This window comes from Hipposideros armiger, unplaced genomic scaffold (assembly GCF_001890085.2).
Source record: "Hipposideros armiger isolate ML-2016 unplaced genomic scaffold, ASM189008v1 scaffold_141, whole genome shotgun sequence".
NCBI lineage: Eukaryota > Metazoa > Chordata > Mammalia > Chiroptera > Hipposideridae > Hipposideros > Hipposideros armiger.
The window spans coordinates 1,556,684-1,578,541 of NW_017731491.1; the positions used below are offsets into that span (position 1 = coordinate 1,556,684).

The window sequence follows — 21,858 nt, forward strand, 5'->3', positions numbered from 1 at the left end:
CAACGTCCTCCACAACTAGATTGAAGAACAAAACGACAGCAACTTGTCTGTTCCCCTTCCCCAATCCCCCAGCACTGTTCCCATCCCCCCAATTTCCCAATAAAAATCTTTAAAAAAATAAAAAAGAACAAAATTCTGTTTGGGAAAAGAGACCATAAACATAATGAAGGGGTAAACAACAAACTGGGAAAAACCAGGTTAAGTTATATAAGACAAATGATCAATATCCAGCATACATAAAGAATTGCTTTAAAAATCAGTACAGAAAAGACAAGTAACCCATTAGAAAAATACGTACAGGGTTTAGCAGGAAATTCATTGAAGAAATATAGTGGGCTAATAAACATGGAAAAACAGAACAAAATACGAATTTCCATTCATTGGGTTGGCCAAAAAAATTACAAGACTAACAATACAGGATTTTAGTGCTAGTATACAAGTTTGTAACAGCCTTTTTGGAGAGCAAATTGTTATTATGTATCAAAAATTTAAATGTGCATGCCATGTGAGGCAACAATTTCATATCTATATAAGAAATTACAAAAAAATCCACACATGTAGAGAAAAAAGTACCAAGAAAGAGATGAACTGCAGCCTTAAAAGCAAAAAAAGAGATTTCCATATGTCCATCGTTGAAGAATGGTTAAATAAAATATGGTATATCCATCCTGTGGAGTAGTGTACAGAAGTTTAAAAGTGGTAGAATGGGAGATAGATCTACGTGTGCTATCACAGGAAAAAACCCTCTCAGAATGTTAAGTGCAAAATGTAAACTGTAGGCCAGTACATATGGTATAATTCCAGTTATGTAAAAAGCAAAAAGCATGTTTATGTATGTAAGTGTGTAAGAAAAAGGTCTGGAAATAATAACAGCAGATATCCCTGGGGAAGGAAGTTGGAGTGAGAGTAGGTGGAGGAGCGAAGAATTTTTTTTCATTCTACTCTGGTATTTTGTTTGAATTTTTCTTATACAAAATCAGTTGCATACTTTTAAAACATATTTTTTGCATTTACATACTTTAAGTTATTTTTCTGTTTGTTTTTTTTTAATGAGAGGGATGGGCCAAATCAGTGACTTCCAGACTCTTTCTTTCTAACAAACGCTAATGTGGAATCCACACGGAGAATAATAGCTAACATATGTTGAACATCCACTGTGTGTTCCATAGTGTGCTGGTGCATTTGCTTAAAGTCAATCTACTTCGCTTCATCAGCTGGAAAAGATGGGTGCTGTATTCATTTGCAACTTACCTGAGGCTGTGCAGCTTATATGTAAATAGAGAAAAACTGAGCTGCTGTGATTGAAGCAGGGGAGTAAGGGCAGAGATTGGGCCTGGAGTCCCATTCACTTCTTTTTTTTTCCCTAGCTGAGCCATCCTGCCACCTGTTGGCAGCTCAGCAGCAGCTCAGGGGCAGCTCAGCTCGGGCCGGGAATCAAACTGGTGACCCTGTTGCTCAGAGCTCACACTCTTGAGCGAGCTCTTAACCAGCTGAGCCATTCGGTCGGCCCCCATTCACTTCTTTACCCTTCACCTCTTCTACCTTCTCTAGCCCCCACCCTTCTTCCAGTCCTAAAATCTTGGCACTTCAGTGTAACCCCCTCTTTGCCCCCCAGGGCCTGTCTCAGAGTAGGTGCCTCAGGAGCTGGTCCCTCACCACTGGGCTAACAAGTGGTGGCAGCAGTGCTCGGTTCTTTTGGGGTTTTTTTGGTTTTTTTTTTTTAAAGATTTTTATTGGGGAATTGGGGGAATGGGAACAGCGCTGGGGAATTGGGGAAGGGGGACAAACAAGTTGCTGTCCTTTTGTTCTTCAGTCTAGTTGTGGAGGACGTTGCTTCACTGGCCCAAGTTGGCACCATCATTGCGCTCTTCCTGGACGGCCGCTCACTGCGGCTGCTGGCCACTCACGCTGGCTGCTGGCTACATATGGTAGCCCATGGCAACCCACTGCCACAGGGGCTTCAGCCTATTCCATCGCCGGTGACCCACAGCAGCCCAGCTCCAGGTTGAGCTGTTGTTCAGCATCTTAGCTGTGGAGGGCAGTGTCACTGGCCCTCATATGTGGGATCCGAACCGGGGCCTTCTGGCGTCCCAAGCCAGTTCTTAACCATCGTGCCACTGGCTGGCCCAGCGCTCGGTTTTAAGGCACGACCACAAGGCCCTACCTATTCAGTGCCACTCATGACTTTATCAAAATAAAATGCAGCTGAACCACAAAGCACTCTTTCTGTACTTAATAAATATATATATAATACACACTTTCCTCTGCTTGCTAATTCATGTTCAGAATTGATTTCTTTTTAGTAACACGGGAAAAATAGGCCACAAAACTAATGAAAATGCAAGTCACAGAAGGAAATAGGTGACAACAATGCCACTGAAAGAAGCATGTGTCTCTCCTGAGAAGTGTTTGATTAACGTCAGCACCCACCTGATTTCCTCATGCTGGCTCTCCCCTCTGCCCTGCCCCAAGCCATGCTTTTGGCCTGGTTTCAAGCACAGACTCCCATGGCTCTCAGTTCAGCCTTACAGAGATCTGCCTGGGGACAAAGAAGTTTAAGCATTGAGCACTGGCCCCACTTGGGAGTGCTTCCCTGAGTGCCCATGACTTCCAGCTGGGCATGGTTGGTAGACCATAAAGACAGGCTCTGTGAGCCAGTGATTCAGCTAACTGTATGGGAAATAGGTCCCAATGAAGGATGCTTGAATAGCGTTAGTGGCAAACACCTGTTCTGATCCAGTCTTCCCCTCCTTTGGCTGGACCCTACTTCCTGGTGATTTTGGTTTCACATTTAGGAAGTTCTAGGGATACAGGGGAACAAATGGTCCTGCTGTACCTGATGACCAGGATAGCCTATAAACTTGGGGCTGTCCCAGAACACATCAGGTCTCTCTGGTGCTAGGAAATGCCCCAAAGGTCAAAAGAGCCAGAGTAACGTGGTCAGGAAATGCCCCTCTAGACAAGGTGAGGCTGCTGAACAGGGCAGCTGTGTAGAGACCATGAAACCCTGGCAGAAGCTGTACGTAAGTGTGCGAAGAACAGTGCTTTTTTGTAGAAAACAGGTATAGGGATGTGAAAGTAACAGGTGGCCGGCTGTTAACCTGCTTCTGTCTTAGGGAGGACGGGGCTGGAGGTGCTGTGTCTCAGGGCATCATGGCCTCGCTCCACAGCCACTTGCTCTGCCAGGACCCGGCTCCTGGACTGCAGCCTTCCACCTCCCGGCAGATGCTGTGCCCCGTGGTGTTGGTCATGGTCACCTAGCAACACTTGAACCTTTTTCACCAATCCCTTCCTTTTTGAAATTTTCTGCCATAACTGATTTACGAATATCTCCTCCAATTTTTCAGTTGTTGCTTCTTCTCCTATCAAGTTTGCACAGCGTTTCAGGTTACAAATCCTTGGCCAGAAAAATCCTCCTGAATCATGAGCTCTTTATTCAGCTCCCATTGGTTAGCTGTCTTCTCCACAGATTTCTTAAAAATCATTTAACTTCTTTAAGTCAGACTCTTCCCCTGGACCATTTTCTGTTCCAATTATCATGACCCAGCAACCATTCTGCATTCCAAGCCCTGACAGTGACTGCTCCATAGCCTTCAAGGATTTTCCCTTAAAGATTAGTTTCTAGCTAGGCCGCAGAACTCCTATTAAACAAGGCAGGCCAGGTCTTGGAGAATCGGTTCACTGCAGCCTGCTGTGGGAAGATGCGAAGGTCGTGCTTCTCGCTGTAGGTGATGTTCACTTTGAGCTTGGTCTTGCCATCACCTTGCCGTGGGCGAAGTCAGGCCACACCTATAGCAGGGGCCCTGTAGGATCAGTCGTGGCCACTGACCATGCTCCCAGCAGGCAACGCTGGGAAGAGGCTGGCCTGGGCTGGTCTAGGGCTCCAACTGACCTGACTCCCAGTCTCTGATGGGCACTCCCCCTGAAAACCCCCTGTTCCCTGTCTCTTTACCTCCTCCTCATGCTGCCTTGCTCTCAGGGTTTTTTTTTTGTTCTGTTTTTAATCTTTTGTGGCCAACGTTTTATTTCAGGCTATCAGAATAAACTACAAAATGAACCAAGGTATATCTTGATACCCTTTAACATATGCCAAATTTCAGAGAAAGTTAGTGAATTCCTTGGAAAGTTATGCAGCAGATAAGTCAGCCATGGAGCCAGGTCGACCAGAGACCCGCCCTAGCCCACCCCTCTCCACCCTTGTCTGATTAACAGTGAAACAGTGAGACTGCGCATGAGAGATGACAGCTCACCTGGAAAGATCTGCCACTGCTTAGCTCCTCCTAACTGATCAGTGTGATGCGTCCACTTTTGCTCTTTTGTGGCAGATGAGACTTTGACATCTGATAGAAATGTAGACTGAAAGAAACTTAAGGTCAGGGTTTGTTTTGTTTTTATTGTACTAGCCCTAGCAAGTTTATAACGTCCTGTGCTGTCACTGTTACTGGAAGATTGAGTTGCCACTGCTTTTTGCTAATTGCCTCAACTCCTGACCCCTTTAGGAAAGATTCAAAATAGTCTGTAAATTAAAATGCCTTGAAATTAAAAGCAGATGTCTGGATGTGATTAAACTATACCCACATGCATTATTAGTGACTCGGTGATTATACATTCAAGGTAAATATTATAGTCAGCCTCTGTGAAAGCAGAGTAGATCAGGTTATGTTTTTATAACTGGCTCAATGAATTTGGATTTTAAAAAAATAATAAAATGAAATTTTTTTCCTATTTCATGCAGCTGGGTTTCTCCTTTTCTCGGCCATTGCATAAGTTGCCTTTCTAAATAGAATTGTCCTTTGGCTTATAGGGGTCATTTTAATATACAGTTATACATACCTAGTTTTTAAAATTTACATTATGAATATAGAAGCTGTAGGCATGATTTTTGACCATCCGATTTGAGCATAAGAGTGTTTGCAAAAGGCTCACTACTTAGGAAAGCCCACACAGAGTGGCTTACCCTACGCCTCAGCCTTCCACCAACTTAGCACCTGCATTAGGGAGAGTGTGTAAGACGGGGAGGGGCTAGGGTCTCGGCAATTCTGTACAAGGTCTTCTGTCCTAAACAAAGAAGTATATAGCTTTCCCTTACCCAGTGAGCCCCCTTTAGTGTTTCAAGATTTTTTTTCTTTAACTTTATTGGGGAAAAATGTGTTTTTTCAGGGAACAATGTGTTTTTTCCAGGATCCATCAGCTCCAAGTCAAGTTGTTGTCCTTCAATCTTAGTTGTGGAGGGCGCAGCTCAGTTCCAAGTCCAGTTGCCATTTTCAATCTAGTTGCGTGGGGAGCAGCCCACCATCCCATGCAGGAGTCGAACCGGCAACTTTATTATTAACAGCATGCGCTCTAACCAACTGAGCCATCCGGCAGCTCAGCTGCAGCTCAGCTCAAGTTGTTGTCTTCAATCTAGTTGTAGAGGGCACAGCTCACTGGCCCATGTGGGAATCGAACTAGCAACCCTGTTGCTCAGAGCTCACGTTCTAACCAACTGAGCCACCTGGCCGCCCCAGGATATTTTATAAATGCTTTATCTGGTGGTGAAGGAATATATTCCTTCATTTGAATAACATCCTAATTGGAGATAAATTTGTTTGTTTCTGAAAGGAAAGTAACACATGCTCAAAATAGAAAAAATGGAAATTACAGGCAAGAATAGAAAAGCAGAAAAAAAAATTCTTCCTTTTCTCATCAATCAGCTGAGGATTTTGGTGTGTTCATTTTATACATTTTCTACAGTTGAAATTGCACTTTTTAAATATATTTTTCTCTGCTTATTTTAAAAAATTGAAGTATAATTCATGTAACAAAATTTAAAATAAAACTTCCCATTAAAAGTGTACAATTCCTTTTTTGTTTATATTTTAATTTTAGTATATTCACAAAGTTGTGTCACCATTCCAACTATCTAATGCCAGAATATTTTCATTGCCCCCAAAAGAACTCCCTCCCCCGCAACAGTTGCTTCCAATTTCCTCCTTCCCCCCAGCCCCAGGCAACTACTCATCTCCTTTCTGTCTTTATGGCTTAGCCTATGCTTGACTTTTTATGTAAATGGAATCATATGATTATGGCCTCTGTGCCTGGCTTCCTCCACGTCACATAGTGTTTTCAAGGTTTGTCCATTGTAAATCATGTATCGGTACTTCAGCCCTTTTTATGGCTGAATAATATTCCATTATATGGCGATGCAATTCATTTATCCAATGTCAGTTAACACACATTTGAGTTGTTTCCTTGTGTACTTGTTTTTGTGTGAACATATGTTTTCAGTTCTCTTGGAATTACATCCGGGAGAGGAATTGCTGGGTTATATTGTAACTCTGTGTTTAACTTCTTGAGGAACCGCCAAATCGTTTTCTACAGAAGCTGCACCATTTTACATTCCCACTACCAGTGTAGGCGAGTTCTGATTTTTCTACATTCTTTGTTATTTAGTGGGGGTTTTTTTTAAAGGTTTTATTGGGGAATTGGGGAAGGGGAACAGTGTTGGGGGATTGGGGAAGGGAAATAGCCAAGGTGTTGTCCTTCAGTCTTAGTTGTGGAGGTTGCAGCTAGCTCAGCTCCAAGTCCAGTCGCCAGCCGGCTGCCCATCGGCAGCTCGCGGCTGCTCAGCTCAAGGTGCAGTGCTCAATCTTAGTTGCAGGTGGGCATAGCCCACCATCCCATGCGGGAGTCGAACCAGCAACCTGTTGTTAGGAGCATGTGCTCTCACCAGTTGAGCCACCCTACCACCTGTGGGCAGCTCAGCGGCAGCTCAGGCAGCAGCTCAGCTCGGACGCAGCTCACTGGCCCATGTGGGAATCAAACCGGCAACGCTGTTGCTCAGAGCTCACGCTCTTAACCAACTGAGCCACTCGGCCGGCCCTATTTTCTGGATTTTGTTTGTTTGTTTGTTTTCTTCATTATAGCCATCGTCATGGGTGTAAAGTAGTATCTCATTGTGATTTTGATTTGCATTTTCCTAATGACATAGAACTTTTTTTTCATGTGCTTTGTGGCCATTTGTATATCTTCTTTAGAGAAATGTCTGTCAAGTCCTTGCCCATTATTAAGTTGGATTGTTTGTCTTTTTATTATTGAGTTGTAGGAATTTTTTTAATATTCTCAATATATTCTATATATTCTTTATATATCTTACCATATATCAGATACGTGATTCTCAAATATTTTCTCCCATTCTATGGCTTGTCTTTTTTTAACTTTTTTTTTTTTTTTTTTTAAAGATTTTTATTGGGGAATTGGGGGGATGGGAACAGCGCTGGGGAATTGGGGAAAGGGGAACAGACAAGTTGCTGTCGTTTTGTTCTTCAATCTAGTTGTGGAGAATGTTGCTTCACTGGCCCAAGTTGGCACCATCATTGCGCTCTTCTCTGGCGAGGCAGATCAGTCGCCGGCTTCTGGACGGCCACTCACTGCGGCTGCTGGCCGCTCACGCTGGCTGCTGGCCACACACGGTAGCCCATGGCAATCCACTGCCACAGGGACTGCAGCCCACGCCGTCGCCAGCGACTCATGGCAGCCCAGCTCCAGGTTGAGCTGTTGTTCAGCATCTTAGCTGTGGAGGGCCAGTGTCACTGGCCCTCATATGTGGGATCCGAACCGGGGCCCTCTGGCATCCCAAGCGAGTTCTTAACCATCGCGCCACTCGGCCGTCCCTTTTTAACTTTCTTAATAGTGTCCTTTGATGTACAAAAGTTTTCAATTTTAATGAAGTTCAATATTTTCTCTTTTTTTGTTATTTGAGTTTTGATGTCATAATCAAGGTCACAAACATTTTTTTAAATTAAATATAGTTAATATACAGTATTGTATTAGTTTTAGGTACACAAAACAGCTACTCAACTAGGGTTTCCTTTTCTCTACAGTCTCACCAACACTTAACTCTTTGTTGTCTTACTGATGATAGCCATTCTGACAAGTGTGAGGTGATAGCTCACCGTGGTTTTGATTTGTGTTTGCCTGATGATTAGTGACATCTGTCCTCTTTGGAAAAATGTGTGTTCAGGTCCTCTGTCCATTTTTAAATCTAATTGTTATTTTGATGTTGAGTTATATGAGTTCTTTATATACTTTGGATATTAACCCCTTATTGGATGTGTCATTTGCAAACGCCTTCTCCCATTCAGTGGCTTGCTTTTTTCTTTTGTTGATGGTTTCCTTCACTGTGCAAAAACTTTTTAATTGAATGCAATGCTATTTGTTTACTTTTACTTTTGTTGCCCTTGCCTAGGGAGACGTATCCAAAAAGATATTGCTAAAACTGACGTCAAAGAATTTACTGCCTATGTTTTCTTCTAGGAGTCCAAGGTCACAAACATTTACTTATGCTTTGTTCTAAGAGTTTTATCATTTTAGCTCTTACATTTAGCTCTTTGATCCATTTTGAGTTAATTTTTATGTATGATGTGTAAATAGTATAATTTTATATCCTACTTTTGTTCATATGTCTTATCTTAAGTGCTTTCTCAATCACTAAATAATATTTCATTATACAGATGTTCCATAGTTTCCCTAACTATCCTTTTCTTGTTGGACCCTTAGTCATTTTTTTCACTTTTATAAGTAAGGCCACAGTGAACATTTTTGTGAACAAGTCTTTGTTCACCTGTGAGATTATTTTCTTACGATACCAGTGGAATTATAGGGTCAAAAGGTAGGAGCGTTTTCAAGTTTAAGGTAGTCTGTGTTTTAAACTGCTTTCTGTATTCTTGTCTCTTATGAATATACCGGCTTAGTCTCTCCCATCACTGAGTCTTGATATTAGTGATGGTTTATTAAGATTCAGAAGAAATAGTCACTCTTTGTTTTAGTGCATTTTTTTGTGCTAAAGTACTCATGACTAATGTAAAGGGCTAACTCCGCCAGATAAAGACAAAGCGATCTGAAAATGTTTTTTTTTTTAATTATGAGAGTAACACATGCTTCCACTCCTAGGTACGTCCCCAAGAGAATTGAAAATTCTCATATGTTCATACAAACACTTGTACACAAATGTGTTATATCCATGATGGAGTATTAGTCAGCCATCAAGAGGACTGAAGCACTGACACATATTACAACACGGATGAACCTTGAAAACACTATACTAATTGAAGCCAGACACAAACGGCCACCTACTATATGACTCCATTTATATGAAATGTCCAGTATAGGCAAATCCATAAAAGACAGAAAGTAGATAAGTAGCTGCCTAGGGCTGAGGGAATGGGGGTGGGGGCGGGGTGGATTGGGAAGTGACAGCTAGTGGACATAGGGTTTCTTTTGGGGTGAAAAATGTTCTGGGCTTAGATAGTGGTGATGGTGGCACAACCTTGTGCATGTATTAAAAACCACTGAATTGTAAATCATCTTAAAATGGTGACTTTTATGTTATATCACAATTTTAAAATAGTAAGGGTTTTAGAAAATACTGTCTGAGTTTAGTTATAAATCATCTTCACTCTACAGATACGTAATTTGTCTACCAGAGACAGACAGAGAGAGAGAGAGAGAGAGAGAGAGAGAGAAATACATGCTTGTGAAAGCTCAAAGAGAATAAAATATTTTAAAAAAACAATCTCTTCCTTCTCGACTACTCTAAATCCCTCTCCTCAGAGATGTCTACTGCTTAATAGTTTGGGGTGTGATTTTGAGACTCTCTTACACACACACACACACACACACTCACATACTCACTCACAGGCTTTTTTGCTTTGTTTATAGAAAATGTTGCCGATATGTCTGAAGAGGATTTTATTAAGTGCTTCTCATAGGATCAGCATTGATTCACAAACGTTTTCAAGCTCCCTCTTTGTGCAGGGACTTGGGGAAAGATGAAACATGGAGTAAGACAGATGCTTATGGTCTAGCAAGAGAAAGAAACCAATCCATAACTGTCACAATATCAGAGATGAACATGGTGGTACCAAGAGGGGGTGCCAGCAATAGTAAGTCAGTTGTGCTTCATGCTGTGCCCACAGTCCTATCAGCTGAAGCCTCCTGGCCATCTCTTCAAGGACAGACACAGGAATTGAGCTGAAGTAAAGCATTTATGGAATAAGAAATGCAGAAACTGCGGAACTTTCATTTCATAACTGAAAGCTTTCTCCTCTAGGAAAGGAAACAGATGAGTCTTGAATTTCAGAATTCCTTCTTTGATCATTTGAGGTGTCCAGCTAGGGCCTCAGAAGTGGATTTGTGCAGGCAGACCCAGATATGGCTATACTACCGACTAAAGCCAGGTTCTCTCTTCCTAACAAAAACTTGGCTTGGCTGTCCTGTGGCCCTTACTGTTTTGGACATGTTGGCAATCCCATGTGGTTTAATTGGTAGGAATTAACTTACTATATGAAGAATTTTTCTTTCCTGTGTAGACTTGAAATCCACTGTCACAGCAACAACCATAAAAAAGCTTTTAAAATTGGAAAGTTGTTCATTTCTTGGCAAATTTTTGGTTTCATTGAGCAGCCCCAGAGCTCATGGACTATGTCATTTGAGTTATTTAAAATCCAAAGCCAAACTTGTAATTCTCTATGGTTTATGACAGCTGCAAAGCGAGAATGAGAAGTGTGGTCTGGTTGGCCCCGGCAACAGGGCTCGCTCGCACAGAAGGCTGGGCCTTGCCGCCAATCGCTCTCTGCAAAACCTTGTTCTTTCATCACAGCAAATTAATCTTAGCAGTAATGTAGCGCTCTAAATAGCAGGAGTCTATATCCGTCCTCAGGGCTTTGTAATGTCACATTTACCAATAGCCATGTGGTCCGCGCGGTACTTGAGGGGCTTCGCTGGAGACCAGGGAGGAAGGGAGAAGCTCAGTGTGCATTTGCCTTGTCATCTAATGCACCCATTGCTTTCATTTCCTGGAGCTTTCCCAAAGAGACAAAGTAGCAGGGACAGGATCTTACTTGTGATCAAAAGGAATTCTTTTTACGAGACTTCTTAGCCCTGCGCTCCCACTCCTTCTCCTTCTGAGAGTTGCTGTATCGAGAGGCACAACCGCAGTTCTTCCTCTTTTCGTTGCCTGCCCCTGTTAAATACTAACGGGCACCCCCACTCACCCAGCTTTCCCTGCGTGCCAGGCGTTGTGTTCAGCTGCCTTATATACCTGTCTCATGCTTTACGTACATTAGCTCGCTGAATCCTCATGACAGCTCTGTGCGGTGGATATTAATATCCCTTCGCATTGCAGATAGAAGAACTGAGGCTTGGAGAAGGTCAGCAGTGCACCCAAGTGACAGGGCCTGGACTCGAACCCAGGGTGTATTACTGAGCTAACGGTAACATCAGCCAGACAGTTGCTCGGGCCAAAGAGTGAATGATCCTTGATTCCTTTCCTTCTTCCACCCTCACATCCACTCCCTCAACAAATCCTCTTGACCTTATCTCCTAAATATGCCCCAAACCTGGCCACTGTTTTCTATCTCCACAACACTAGCGCTGTCTGTTCCCCTATCAGCTCTTGCTTGAAACGCTTCTGCAGTCTCTTACTGAAGCTGATCTTGCCTTCGTTCCAGTCCATTCTCCCACGGCAGTGGAATGATATTTTAAAAATCTAAACTAGATCATATCACTTCCCTGTTTTGAAACTCCCACTGATGACCAGTCGCAATGAGGAGAAAGTGTTAACCTTTAAGATGGCCCATGATTGGGCTCCTGCTGTCTCTGTCCTTTCTGCCCCTCACACACACCAACCTCATTGCAGCCTTTACACAGGGTCCCCTGCTGAGAAAGCTCTTCCCCAGATCTTTGCCTGACTGGCCCTTCTCCTCTGCTCAAAGAGGCCTTCTCTGATCTTTATGTATATATCCAGTATGAAGACGCCCCCAGCCCACTCCAAGTCCTACATTTTATTCTCATCACACCCCCTTTTATCCACCTTACTCAGGGTACAGAGTAAGCCCGGAACAGAGGAGACGCTCAGCTCTGGCTCAAACATCATTTCCTTGGGGAAGTTTTCTGTGACTCTCTGTTGCATCTTTCACAACAACCCCAATTTGTCCTGCCTGGTGCTCATCACATGTTTGTGTGACTATTTGATTAAAGTCTTTCTCCCCCACCATAATCTTTATGCGGGCTGAGGATGGTCTGTCTGCCCACTGCTTTACTCGAAGTACCCGGCACGTCCATTTGTTAGTGGATGAATGGAGGTACGAATCACTTTTCTTGCATCAACTTGGTCCACAGTTGGAACTTGTATGCCTCAGACGCATGAGCAAGGAGTTCCTCAGTGCCCATGACTCCCTCAGGAATCACATCAGGATGTTAACAGAGACAGACGGTGGGAATAGGAAAGAAACCTTGGGACTCTTCTGACCTGTAACACTGAGCGAGCGGCCCACGCTCTACTGCCCCATATGCCTTTTCAATGCTGCCTTTTATGTTTTGCTTCTTACTGCTTACAACCCTCCATCGGACACTCCATCAGTAAGCATGGAGTCCAGCAACACCCTCAGTCTACCTCGCCGATGTCCACTTTTTGTCATAATTTCCATAACACATTGTTTTTAAAATGAGGCCCACTTGTGTGTAATTGTGAGGCATTATTATCAACTCTGGTCGACCTAGCTATAGATGAGGAATAATAAGTTCAAAAATTGAAGTCCTGTTTCTGTTACTGAGTGATTTTGAACCGAGCTTTTAATTTCAGTGACTGACTTGCTCTTCACATTTCCCAAGGACCAAAAGACTTGGAATCCTAGAGATTCAGCTCCACGGTGTGATTCCCCAAACCCACTGTTGAGCCAGAAAGTTCAGGAGTCCAACACTATTAACTCACTTTTCTTGTTGTTGAAGCCTAGGCTTTGTAGATTTCCCTTCTCTCCATTCCCCTCTCCCTAAACTGCCAGCAACCCTTACAGAGACAACTAAAGCTTAGAAATAGTTTTCAAAGAAACATTTCTTTCTAAAAATAGCCTCATTCTAAAAATAAACTTAAATAGCTCTAAGTTTATAGGGATTTTTTTTTTTCTTTCCACATCAGGCAAAGAAGCCAAAGTTTGGAGTGTGTAGATTTCAAATGTTTGCTTGGTTGTTAAACCATATTGTTTCTCAGCAGGAGACCACAAAAATCATTATCCTACTAATGATTACCTTGAGCTAATGCATTAATCACAAGGCTTTCTTCATACACTGAGGCTCTGTCTAGCTATATAATAGCATCCAAGTGTCTTGGCCAAGAATTAAGTAGTTTACGTGAGTGTAAGCAGAATTGTTTGAAAGCCTAAACCAGACACAGGTGTGGGTCTTGTTTTTTGTGTTTAAATTTTATTATTTTTCTGGGGTGGTTTTTTTTTTTCCGTAATATCTTCAGCGGATATCCTGGCATTTGACAAAGTCATTCACGCTGTAGTCCATCTGTCCCTCTTGGCTTAGGGGTCAGTTCAAGCTGCCCCACTGATAATATGCTAAAATGCACAAGCATATTTTAGAAACTTCCTCTCCACCTGGCTTCTTGTTTCCAGAGAGTAGTTCCTTGCCCCTTCCTCTCATCCCAGCACCAGCCAATTCCTTTTATCCTGCTGGTCCACTTAGTCCCCTTTCTGCTGGAACTCCCAGCTCCCTGGCATAAACAACATCTCGAGATCAAATTTGTAAAAAAAAAAAAAATTCCAAAGAGCTGCCTCAATTCTGTTGTTGCACTGGAATTATCATCACCAGTGTCCCTTATACGTCTCATGCGCTTCTTCTAGGATTTCACACACTTTATCACATTTGATCTCTCAAGGAGTCTTGTGACTGTATCCTTGTTCAGCAGATGAGGCTGCTGTGGCTCAGAGAAGCAAGATGATTTGGCCAACGCTGCAGAGTTGGAGCTCAAACCCACATCTCCCGCCTCCAGCTTTCCCACTGGCCTGTGGTCTCACTCAATGATATATTCTGAAAGAGTGGTCATATGCAGGAGCTGGGAAGTAATTTTTCTCAAGGAGATTTTTATTGTGGTGGTTGTAATAGGACTTATTTGGGAAGGGATTTCTGTCTGTAATCTGGAACACATAAGATTAGCTTTATAGTTTGTTCTGGAATTCAAACCCACCTGGCATTTTGATTCATTCTTATTTATGCTTTTACTTTTTTTGGGGGGGGGGGATCCGAACCGGGGCCCTCTGGCATCCCAAGCCAGTTCTTAACCATCACGCCACTCGGCCAGCCCTCATTCTTATTTATGGAGCACTCATTACACGCCAGGCACCAGAGTTGGGATGTGGAATAAGGCAGGCACAATCCTTGCTGTCGTGGACTCTCGGTAGCAGAAGACAAATAAATGGCCATTGCAATAGTTTAATACATATTTTGGTAGGGATGTACTGGGTGGGATGGGAGCATGTGTCAAGGACATCTAACCCTAACTGGACAGTTGGGCAAGGCTTCCCAGAAGAATGGACTTCTAATTTGAAAATTGAAGGATGAGTGAGAATTTTAGCCAGATTGGGATTGGGGCCGGGTGGGGTGGGCAGTAAGGTTTTAAAAAGATGGAAAAGCAATGTGAAGGCCTAGAGGTGAGAATGTGGTCCGTGTTGTCTCAGTTCTTGCTTTAGTAGATCAGATTTCATGATCCAGCTGTGGGAGAATCCTGGAAAAAGCCTATCAATGGGGAAAGCACAGAAAAGACTTATCTCTTTCTCATGTTTTCTTAACAGAAAAAACTCGAGTCTCCACTCCTATCCACCAATCCCTTCCTGGAAGATGAACCAACACCAGAGATGGAGGAACTGGCAATGGAGAAAGGAGATTTAGACCAAGTAAGTCTGGTTTGCATTTCCATGTGCAACCTGCCTACTGTTTGTTTCTAAAGATGGGTCTGCTCACTCTAAATAGGATTCTTTGGCTGTTGACCACATTCAAAGATTACAACTTTGGTGGTCTTTATAGAAAGTCTTTATCTGAAAGTGCATTTAGAAGGCTGAGCAAAAGAGCAACCTTTCCTGCCACACCCCTCTGCTCCTGAAGAACCTCACCACTGGAATTAGCAACGCACACAAGCTTAATTAGCCCATGTGATGGGGCAGCAGAATTGTGCCCTGCTTCGTTCATCATCTCCTGCACTTGTCAGCTTAGCTTTCAGTTGTGCTCTCATCTGGTCCGGTGATGATGTGAGAGGCGGAAAGATCCCCAGTGAAGTCAGCAGCACCATCAGCTAGGAGAGGCCTCCACTCCATGTAAGCTGATCTCTTTAGGTCTGGAAGCCATTGAGGAGGCCTGGAAACATCAAGGTGACCAATAGCATATTTGGAGAGTTACTTTTCAAAGCACACTAGCACTTTCATTTCCTTTGGATTTTTCTGTCCAACTCTAAATTTCCTCTCCCTTCATCCTACAGAATGGTGTTTTTGTTTCACTGCCACTTTATGACAAGAGCAATAAATCAGAGCTTTTCCTGTCTGGATTAGTTATTCTTCTTAATTTTCTACACCTGGCTTCTAACTGATTATTTTATAGTATTGTTTTGCTCCAGACACTACCGAAAGGGAGGCTGGTTGGGAGGACCAGCTCTGGGAAACCTGTAGCCATGCTCTTTGCAGCTAACCCTACATTCCTAGCCCAGTGAGGGTGTACAATCCTGGCAGAAGCCAAGAAACCAGAATTTCCAGGAGCAGTTCTGAAGTGATGCAGTAACATGTGTCTGGTCCATTGATTAAATAATTGTAATGACATGAACACCTCGCGTTTTTATGGTGCTTTATAGTTTAAAAAGGCTTTTACATGCTCCATTTCATTTCGTCTTCACAGTGCCTGCCTCTCATTTTATAGGATTTTATATGAGCTGCAATGCCTGCAGCTCAGAGAGGTTAAGTGATTTGCCCAGGGTTACAGAGTCTGGAAGTGGAAGAGCTAGGATTGGAAGCCGGGCCTAGACGTCAGAGACTAGAATTCTTTTCCTGGCACTCTTTTGACTACACTGTGATGTCTGCATGAAAAGTAGAGGACATAGAAATGAATCCCATGAATAAAAGTGAATGAATAAAACTGAAGGGATACTTTGAGGCTGTATCCCAGAGGTCTGTGGGATTAGCAGTAATGGATTTAAAAACATCCTATCAGCTAGCATGGGAGAAAACAAAAGATTTTTTTTCTTTTTTTTTTTTTTAATATGGAACACTTCACAAATTTGCGTGTCATCCTTACACAGGGGCCATGCTAATCCTCTCTGTATCGTTCCAATTTTAGTATATGTGCTGCTGAAGCGAGCACAAAAGATTTTTTTCTAACTGAAGAATCGCATCTCTTGAAAGACCCTATCTCCAGAGCAGAGTAGGTAAATGCTGTGTTCGCCTCCTCCTGCAACCACATCAGAATTATAACTACGCTACAGAACAGCCATCATTGAGAATTGCCTGAAGTCTGAACAGAAGTTCTGTAACTACAGATATACAGCAGAAGCCACTTCAAGACTGGTAGGAGAAGCAGAGATGCAGAACGAGCTGCCCGCACCCACGTGTGGCAGTTAAAAATCGGGAGGGATATCTCAGCTGCGAAGGTCTCCCCTGAGGAGCAAGGGGACCCAGACCCACACCAGCCTCCCCAGCCCAGGGTTCCGGTGCGGGGGAGAGAAGCCCCCATAACTTCTGACTGTGAAAACCAGCAGAGATTGTGGCTGAGTGAGCCCGAGGGCAGCTGCAATCCTAGATGCTCCTCATAAAGGGACCGCCCATGGACTTATTCCCTGATGGACTCACTCTCCAGCACTGGGGCAGCAGCTAGAAAGGTGCCAGGGACATATGGGGAAGAACTGAATTGTCTGGCTTCAGGGCAAGGGGTAGAGGGGCAGCTTTCTCCCAGACAGAAGTGCTGGCAGAAGCCATTGTTCTTTTCTTGAACCCATCCCTTCCCAGCATACAGACCCAGGCAGTCACCATATCTGAGTTTCCGTCATCCTGGCTAATGCTAGTCACCCCACCCAGGTGATTCCCTGAGACCCTCCCCCACGCAATTTGTGGGCCGACCCGAGCTTCTTCTAGTGGCTTTTTCACACAAACAGCCTGTCTTGGCTCATGCTGTGGACTTGCCTAAAATCACTCAAAGGTTCACAAACCACAAGCAAGTAGCATCTGGCCTCGATGTACCCTGTACCTTTTGCTAAACAACCCCAAGCTCGTCACTCGCAGCAGCTGGCTCCAATTTGCAGCCTAGCCTCTCCCAGACACCTCCAAGCCCAGCACAAGTGGCAACGATCTACAGATCACTTTGTAGCTCGTATCAAGTGGCCACAGAAAGGGCACAGGCTGCGGCTTATCTTGGCTTGCACCAGAGCCCCTCCCAGGAGGCCCCAGAACCAACACACCCAGTGGCCAGTTTCAGCCCACACAAGAGCACTACCTCCACAAACAATGTACCCAAAGGGCAGACTGGGAAGGCACCAGAGCCCTACTAAAGTGAATCCTGCTCCGTAGGATCAGCCCCTACACAATACCTCCTCCACTGTAGTCATGGCCAGCCCTCACAACCAATCAGCCTGAGGGTCAATCCCTCCCTTTGATGTACCAACAAAAATCAAGGCTCAATTACAACATGAGGGCACACACCCACATAGGACACACCTGGAGCACATGGCTGAGATGACCAGGGAGACTGTACCACTGAGCCCCACCAGACACCTACTATATTAGGCCACTCTACCAAGACCAGGAGACATAGCAGCTCTACCTAATACATAAAAACAAACACAGGGAGGCAGTCCAAATGAAGAGACAAAGAAACATGTCCTAAATGAAAGAACAGAACAAAACTCCAGAATAAGAACTAAACAAAACGGAGATAAGCAGTCTACCAGATGCAGAGTTAAAACACTGGGTATAAGGATGCTCAGTGATCTCAGGGAGAACTTTAATAAAGAGATAGGGAACATAAAAAAGAACCAGTCAGAAATGAAGATACAGTAACTTAAATGAAGAATAATACATTAGAAGGAATAGAAGTAAATTAAATAAAGCAGATTGAATCGATTTGGAAGATAAGGTAGCAGAAAACACCCAATCAGAACAGCAAAAGAAAAAAGAATTCAAAAAAATGAGGATAGTTTAAGGGGCCTCTGGGACGATATCAAACATATCAACATTCACATCATAGAGGTACGAGTAGGAGAAGAGAGAGAACAAGGAATTGAAAAATCTATTTGAAGAAATAATGACAGAAAGCTTTCCTAACCTGGCAAAGGAAATGGATATTCAAGCCCCGGAAGCCCAGAGTCCCAAACAAGATGAACCCAAAGAGGCCCACACCAAGGCACATCCTACTTAAAATGCCAAAAGCAGCAAGAGAAAAGCAGTTCATTACCTACAAGGGAGCTCCCAGAAGACTGTCAGCTGATTTTTCAACAGAAACTTCACAGGCCAGAAGGGATTGGCACAAAACATTCAAAGTGATGAAAAGCAAGGACCTACAACCAAGATTATTCTAACCAGTAAAGCTATTATTTAGAAGGACAGATAAGAGTTTTCCAGACAAGAAAAAGCTAAAGGAATTCATCACCACCAAACCAGTATTACAAGGAATGTTAGAGGGACTTCTTTAAGATGAAGAAAAAGATAAAAAATATGAAGAATAAAATGGCAATTACTATATATCTATCAACAATTACTTTTAATGTAAATGGATTTAATGCTCCAATCAAAAGACATGGGGTGGGGTTGGCCGAGTGGCGCGATGGTTAAGAGCTGGCTTGGGACGCCAGAGGGCCCCGGTTCGGATCCCACATATGAGGGCCAGTGACACTGCCTCCTCTATAGCTAAGATGCTGAACAACAGCTCATCCTGGAGCTGGGCTGCCGTGAGTCGTCGGCGACGGTGTAGGCTGCAGCCCCTGTGGCAGTGGGTTGCCATGGGCTACCATGTGTAGCCAGCAGCCAGCGTGAGCGGCCAGCAGCCGCAGTGAGCGGCCGTCCAGAAGCCGGCGACTGATCTGCCTCTCCCAGGAAGAGCGCAATGATGGTGCCAACTTGGGCCAGTGAAGCAACGTCCTCCACAACTAGACTGAAGAACAAAAGGACAGCAACTTGTCTGTTCCCCTTCCCCCAATTCCCTAATAAAAATCTTAAAAAAAAAAAAAAAGTACAAATTGGTACTCATAAAATAGTCATGGGGATGTAAAGTACAGCATAGGAAATACAGTCAATAATATTGTAATAACTGTATGATGTCAGATGGGCACTAGATTTACCACTTCCTAAGTTATATGAATATCTAATCACTATGTTCGCTATGTTGTACACCTGAAACTCATATAATATTGCATGTCAGTGGTAATTGAAAAATAAAAAATTACTTTAAAAAAGCACCTGTCACATTTTGGGAGGAAGGACTGGGATGGGAAGGAGGAGTCTGGATGCAGAGCTCATGCTTCTGGTGCACCCCCTCTCACACGCGGTCCCCTGCCCCCTCTGAGCTTGCTTCGTGTAGTTGTGCCATTTTCAAGGCCCTCCTGTCTCCCCAGTGCTGGGGACTGCCATTGTCATGTCCAGAATTGGGTAGTTGGACAATCGTGCTCATAGTGTTGCGGTGGAAAGTTATCCCTTTAGCTCGTCATCCCTGGATGCGATTAAATTGAGTTAGGATAGAGTCCCCCGTTACCTGTGAAATCAGTTCTGCCATGTAAAATATGATTTTTCATTCTCACGGAAGTTTCTGCTCATTCCGGAAGCTCAAGGTTATTGTTGTAAAGCCCAAGACCTACTCATTCTAAGGACACAGAACACAGATACACGGGGTGAAGCAGTGTCACATGGTGGGGAAAATGGCAGACTCTGGTCTGTCACTAACTGACCATGTGACCTTAGGTAGGTTTTCTTACTCTCTCTAGACTTCTCTAGTTTCTTCATCTTTAGAGCGAGCTAATCGCTTTCAGACTGTATTCCTTGGTGCCCCATCAGATATTACTGTGGGGAGTTGGGAGGAGACCAGGACCAGGGTGCTAGGTCCCTCCAAGCAGAGCAGCTCTATTATGAGTCACTTTTATTGTGGACTTCCAGGTAAAATTTCTTTTGAACCAGGTGTGTTAGGTCTGTTTACAAAGAAAGTACTGAAAACCCCTGGACTCGATGATCCACCTGCAATTTCATGAGCTGTTGCTTGTTAGTAATAAAACTTACACCCAGTGACTAATGCCTCCTCACATACTGTCCCCCAAGCTTATCTGGTTTATGATCGATTAGGTGGGAGCTCCAGGATCTCCTTTTTCTCAACCACTTAATTAGCTTCTGGAGCTGGGTGCACAGGAGCCTGTGGGACACTGGGGAGGAAGTTCACTGGATGCTAGTGGTGAGCTTGCCCAGAGGCGGTGGGAGCGGGGAGCCCTAGCAGCAGTGCTGGTTGTCCCTGCCCATGGCCGCAAGGCAATCAGTAGACAGTTTGCCCTCAAGGTAAGGGTCATTCCCTTCTCACTACTGCATTTTTAGCTATTGAGAAGGGAGAGTGAACTTGCAAAGAGGTATTTAGTTTGAACAATCAGCTTCCAGCATATTCCCAATGATAAAAATGGCCCATGAAAAGAGATTGAAGGTGCTCAACGTAGAAAAGAAAGAGGAAAAAGAAATAAGGAATTTCTGGTTAAAAATGTACCCTTCTGGTGATCCGAGCAGTTAGATTTAATCTGTTTACATTGGATAGTAATAAAAGGAAATGGGACCAGCTGCAGACCTCCTTACTGTGACAACAGTAACCTTTTATTATTCCATCGAACTCCAGGAGGAAATAGCTTAAACATCTGCAGCTTTTGGACGGAATTCACACACTCAGAAACCCAGCCTGAATGCTACTGCTAAATGACTTAGTATACGCTTTAAGCTGAGAGTCAACCCTTTGGGGAGCTGGGCAGTGCAAAGGGAGACACCAGTTTGCGATGAAGTTCCAGCACCTATTATCTAAATATGAGCACATTTGTAAAGCAGCTATGGCAGGAGGCAGTCCTATGGGGTAAAAAGGAAAAAGGACGCTTCAGTCAGTGTCTGCCATTGTCCCCTTCTTGTTTTCAGTGCACACTAAAAGCGCTGCAGAAGGACCTGGAGTAGAGCTTTGGTGACAGGTCTCTCCCCACTGCCAGCAGCGGCATTAGTGGGCAGAGGCGGGGCGGAGCAGAGTCACCTGCGGATGGGGTTGGGCTGCCTGCTCTGTCTGATTTTGCAGCTCTCGGGTGTGCCAGATTCAGAGTGTTCTGTGGGGCCCCCTCAAGCTCAGGGCCTGTGGAAGACTGATGATTTTGTCAGAATGTCGTGTAGCCATTTTCTTTTATCGCTTAGAATCTATTTTTATACTTAACACTGAATGAGCTCTTCAGACTTAGAGAGTTTTATCATCACTTTCATGCATACATAAAAAGGAAAATAGAAGCAAAGTAAAATAGGTTAAGATATTCCTAAAACTCCTTTTAGAAGTTGCAGAGTACAGAGGTCCTGTGAACCCATCTCCCAGCTCCCGCCAGTGGTGACAGCTAACATAACTACAGTGCTTTATCAAAACCAGGAACATCAAGTTCTAACCCCATTTTTTTACTCAGGCCAGGATGTCTGTGTTATCCCACACTCTGTTGTCCTCAGGGCCATCTAGGGTTTTGGTGATGTGCCATTTCTTAAGGGCTCCACTACTGTCTCTGGGTTATTTACTAGGCCACTGGCACCATCTCCCCACATTTTTATTTTAAAGATTTGTATTGGGGAATTGGGGGGATGGGAACAGTGCTGGGGAATTGGGGGAAGGGGAACAGACAAGTTGCTGTCCTTTTGTTCCTTAGTCTAGTTGTGGAGGACGTTGCTTCACTGGCCCAAGTTGGCACCATCATTGAGCTCTTCCCGGGTGAGGCAGATTAGTCGCCGGCTTCTGGACGGCCGCTCACTGCAGCTGCTGGCCGCTCACGCTGGCTGCTGGCTACACACGGTAGCCCATGGCAACCCACTG

At 44.0% G+C, this 21,858-nt stretch overlaps 1 protein-coding gene across 4 annotated transcripts in view; it reads left to right on the forward strand.

Annotated features, from left to right (window-relative positions):
* Positions 1-21,858, forward strand: part of VPS53 (VPS53 subunit of GARP complex) — a 158,867-nt gene that overhangs the window by 71,129 nt on the left and 65,880 nt on the right. For all 4 annotated transcript variants that reach the window (XM_019650460.1, XM_019650458.1, XM_019650462.1 and 1 more), the window contains one exon: positions 14,613-14,714. In XM_019650460.1, the coding sequence (XP_019506005.1) occupies positions 14,613-14,714 (102 nt within the window). The remainder of the gene's footprint in view (positions 1-14,612; positions 14,715-21,858) is intronic.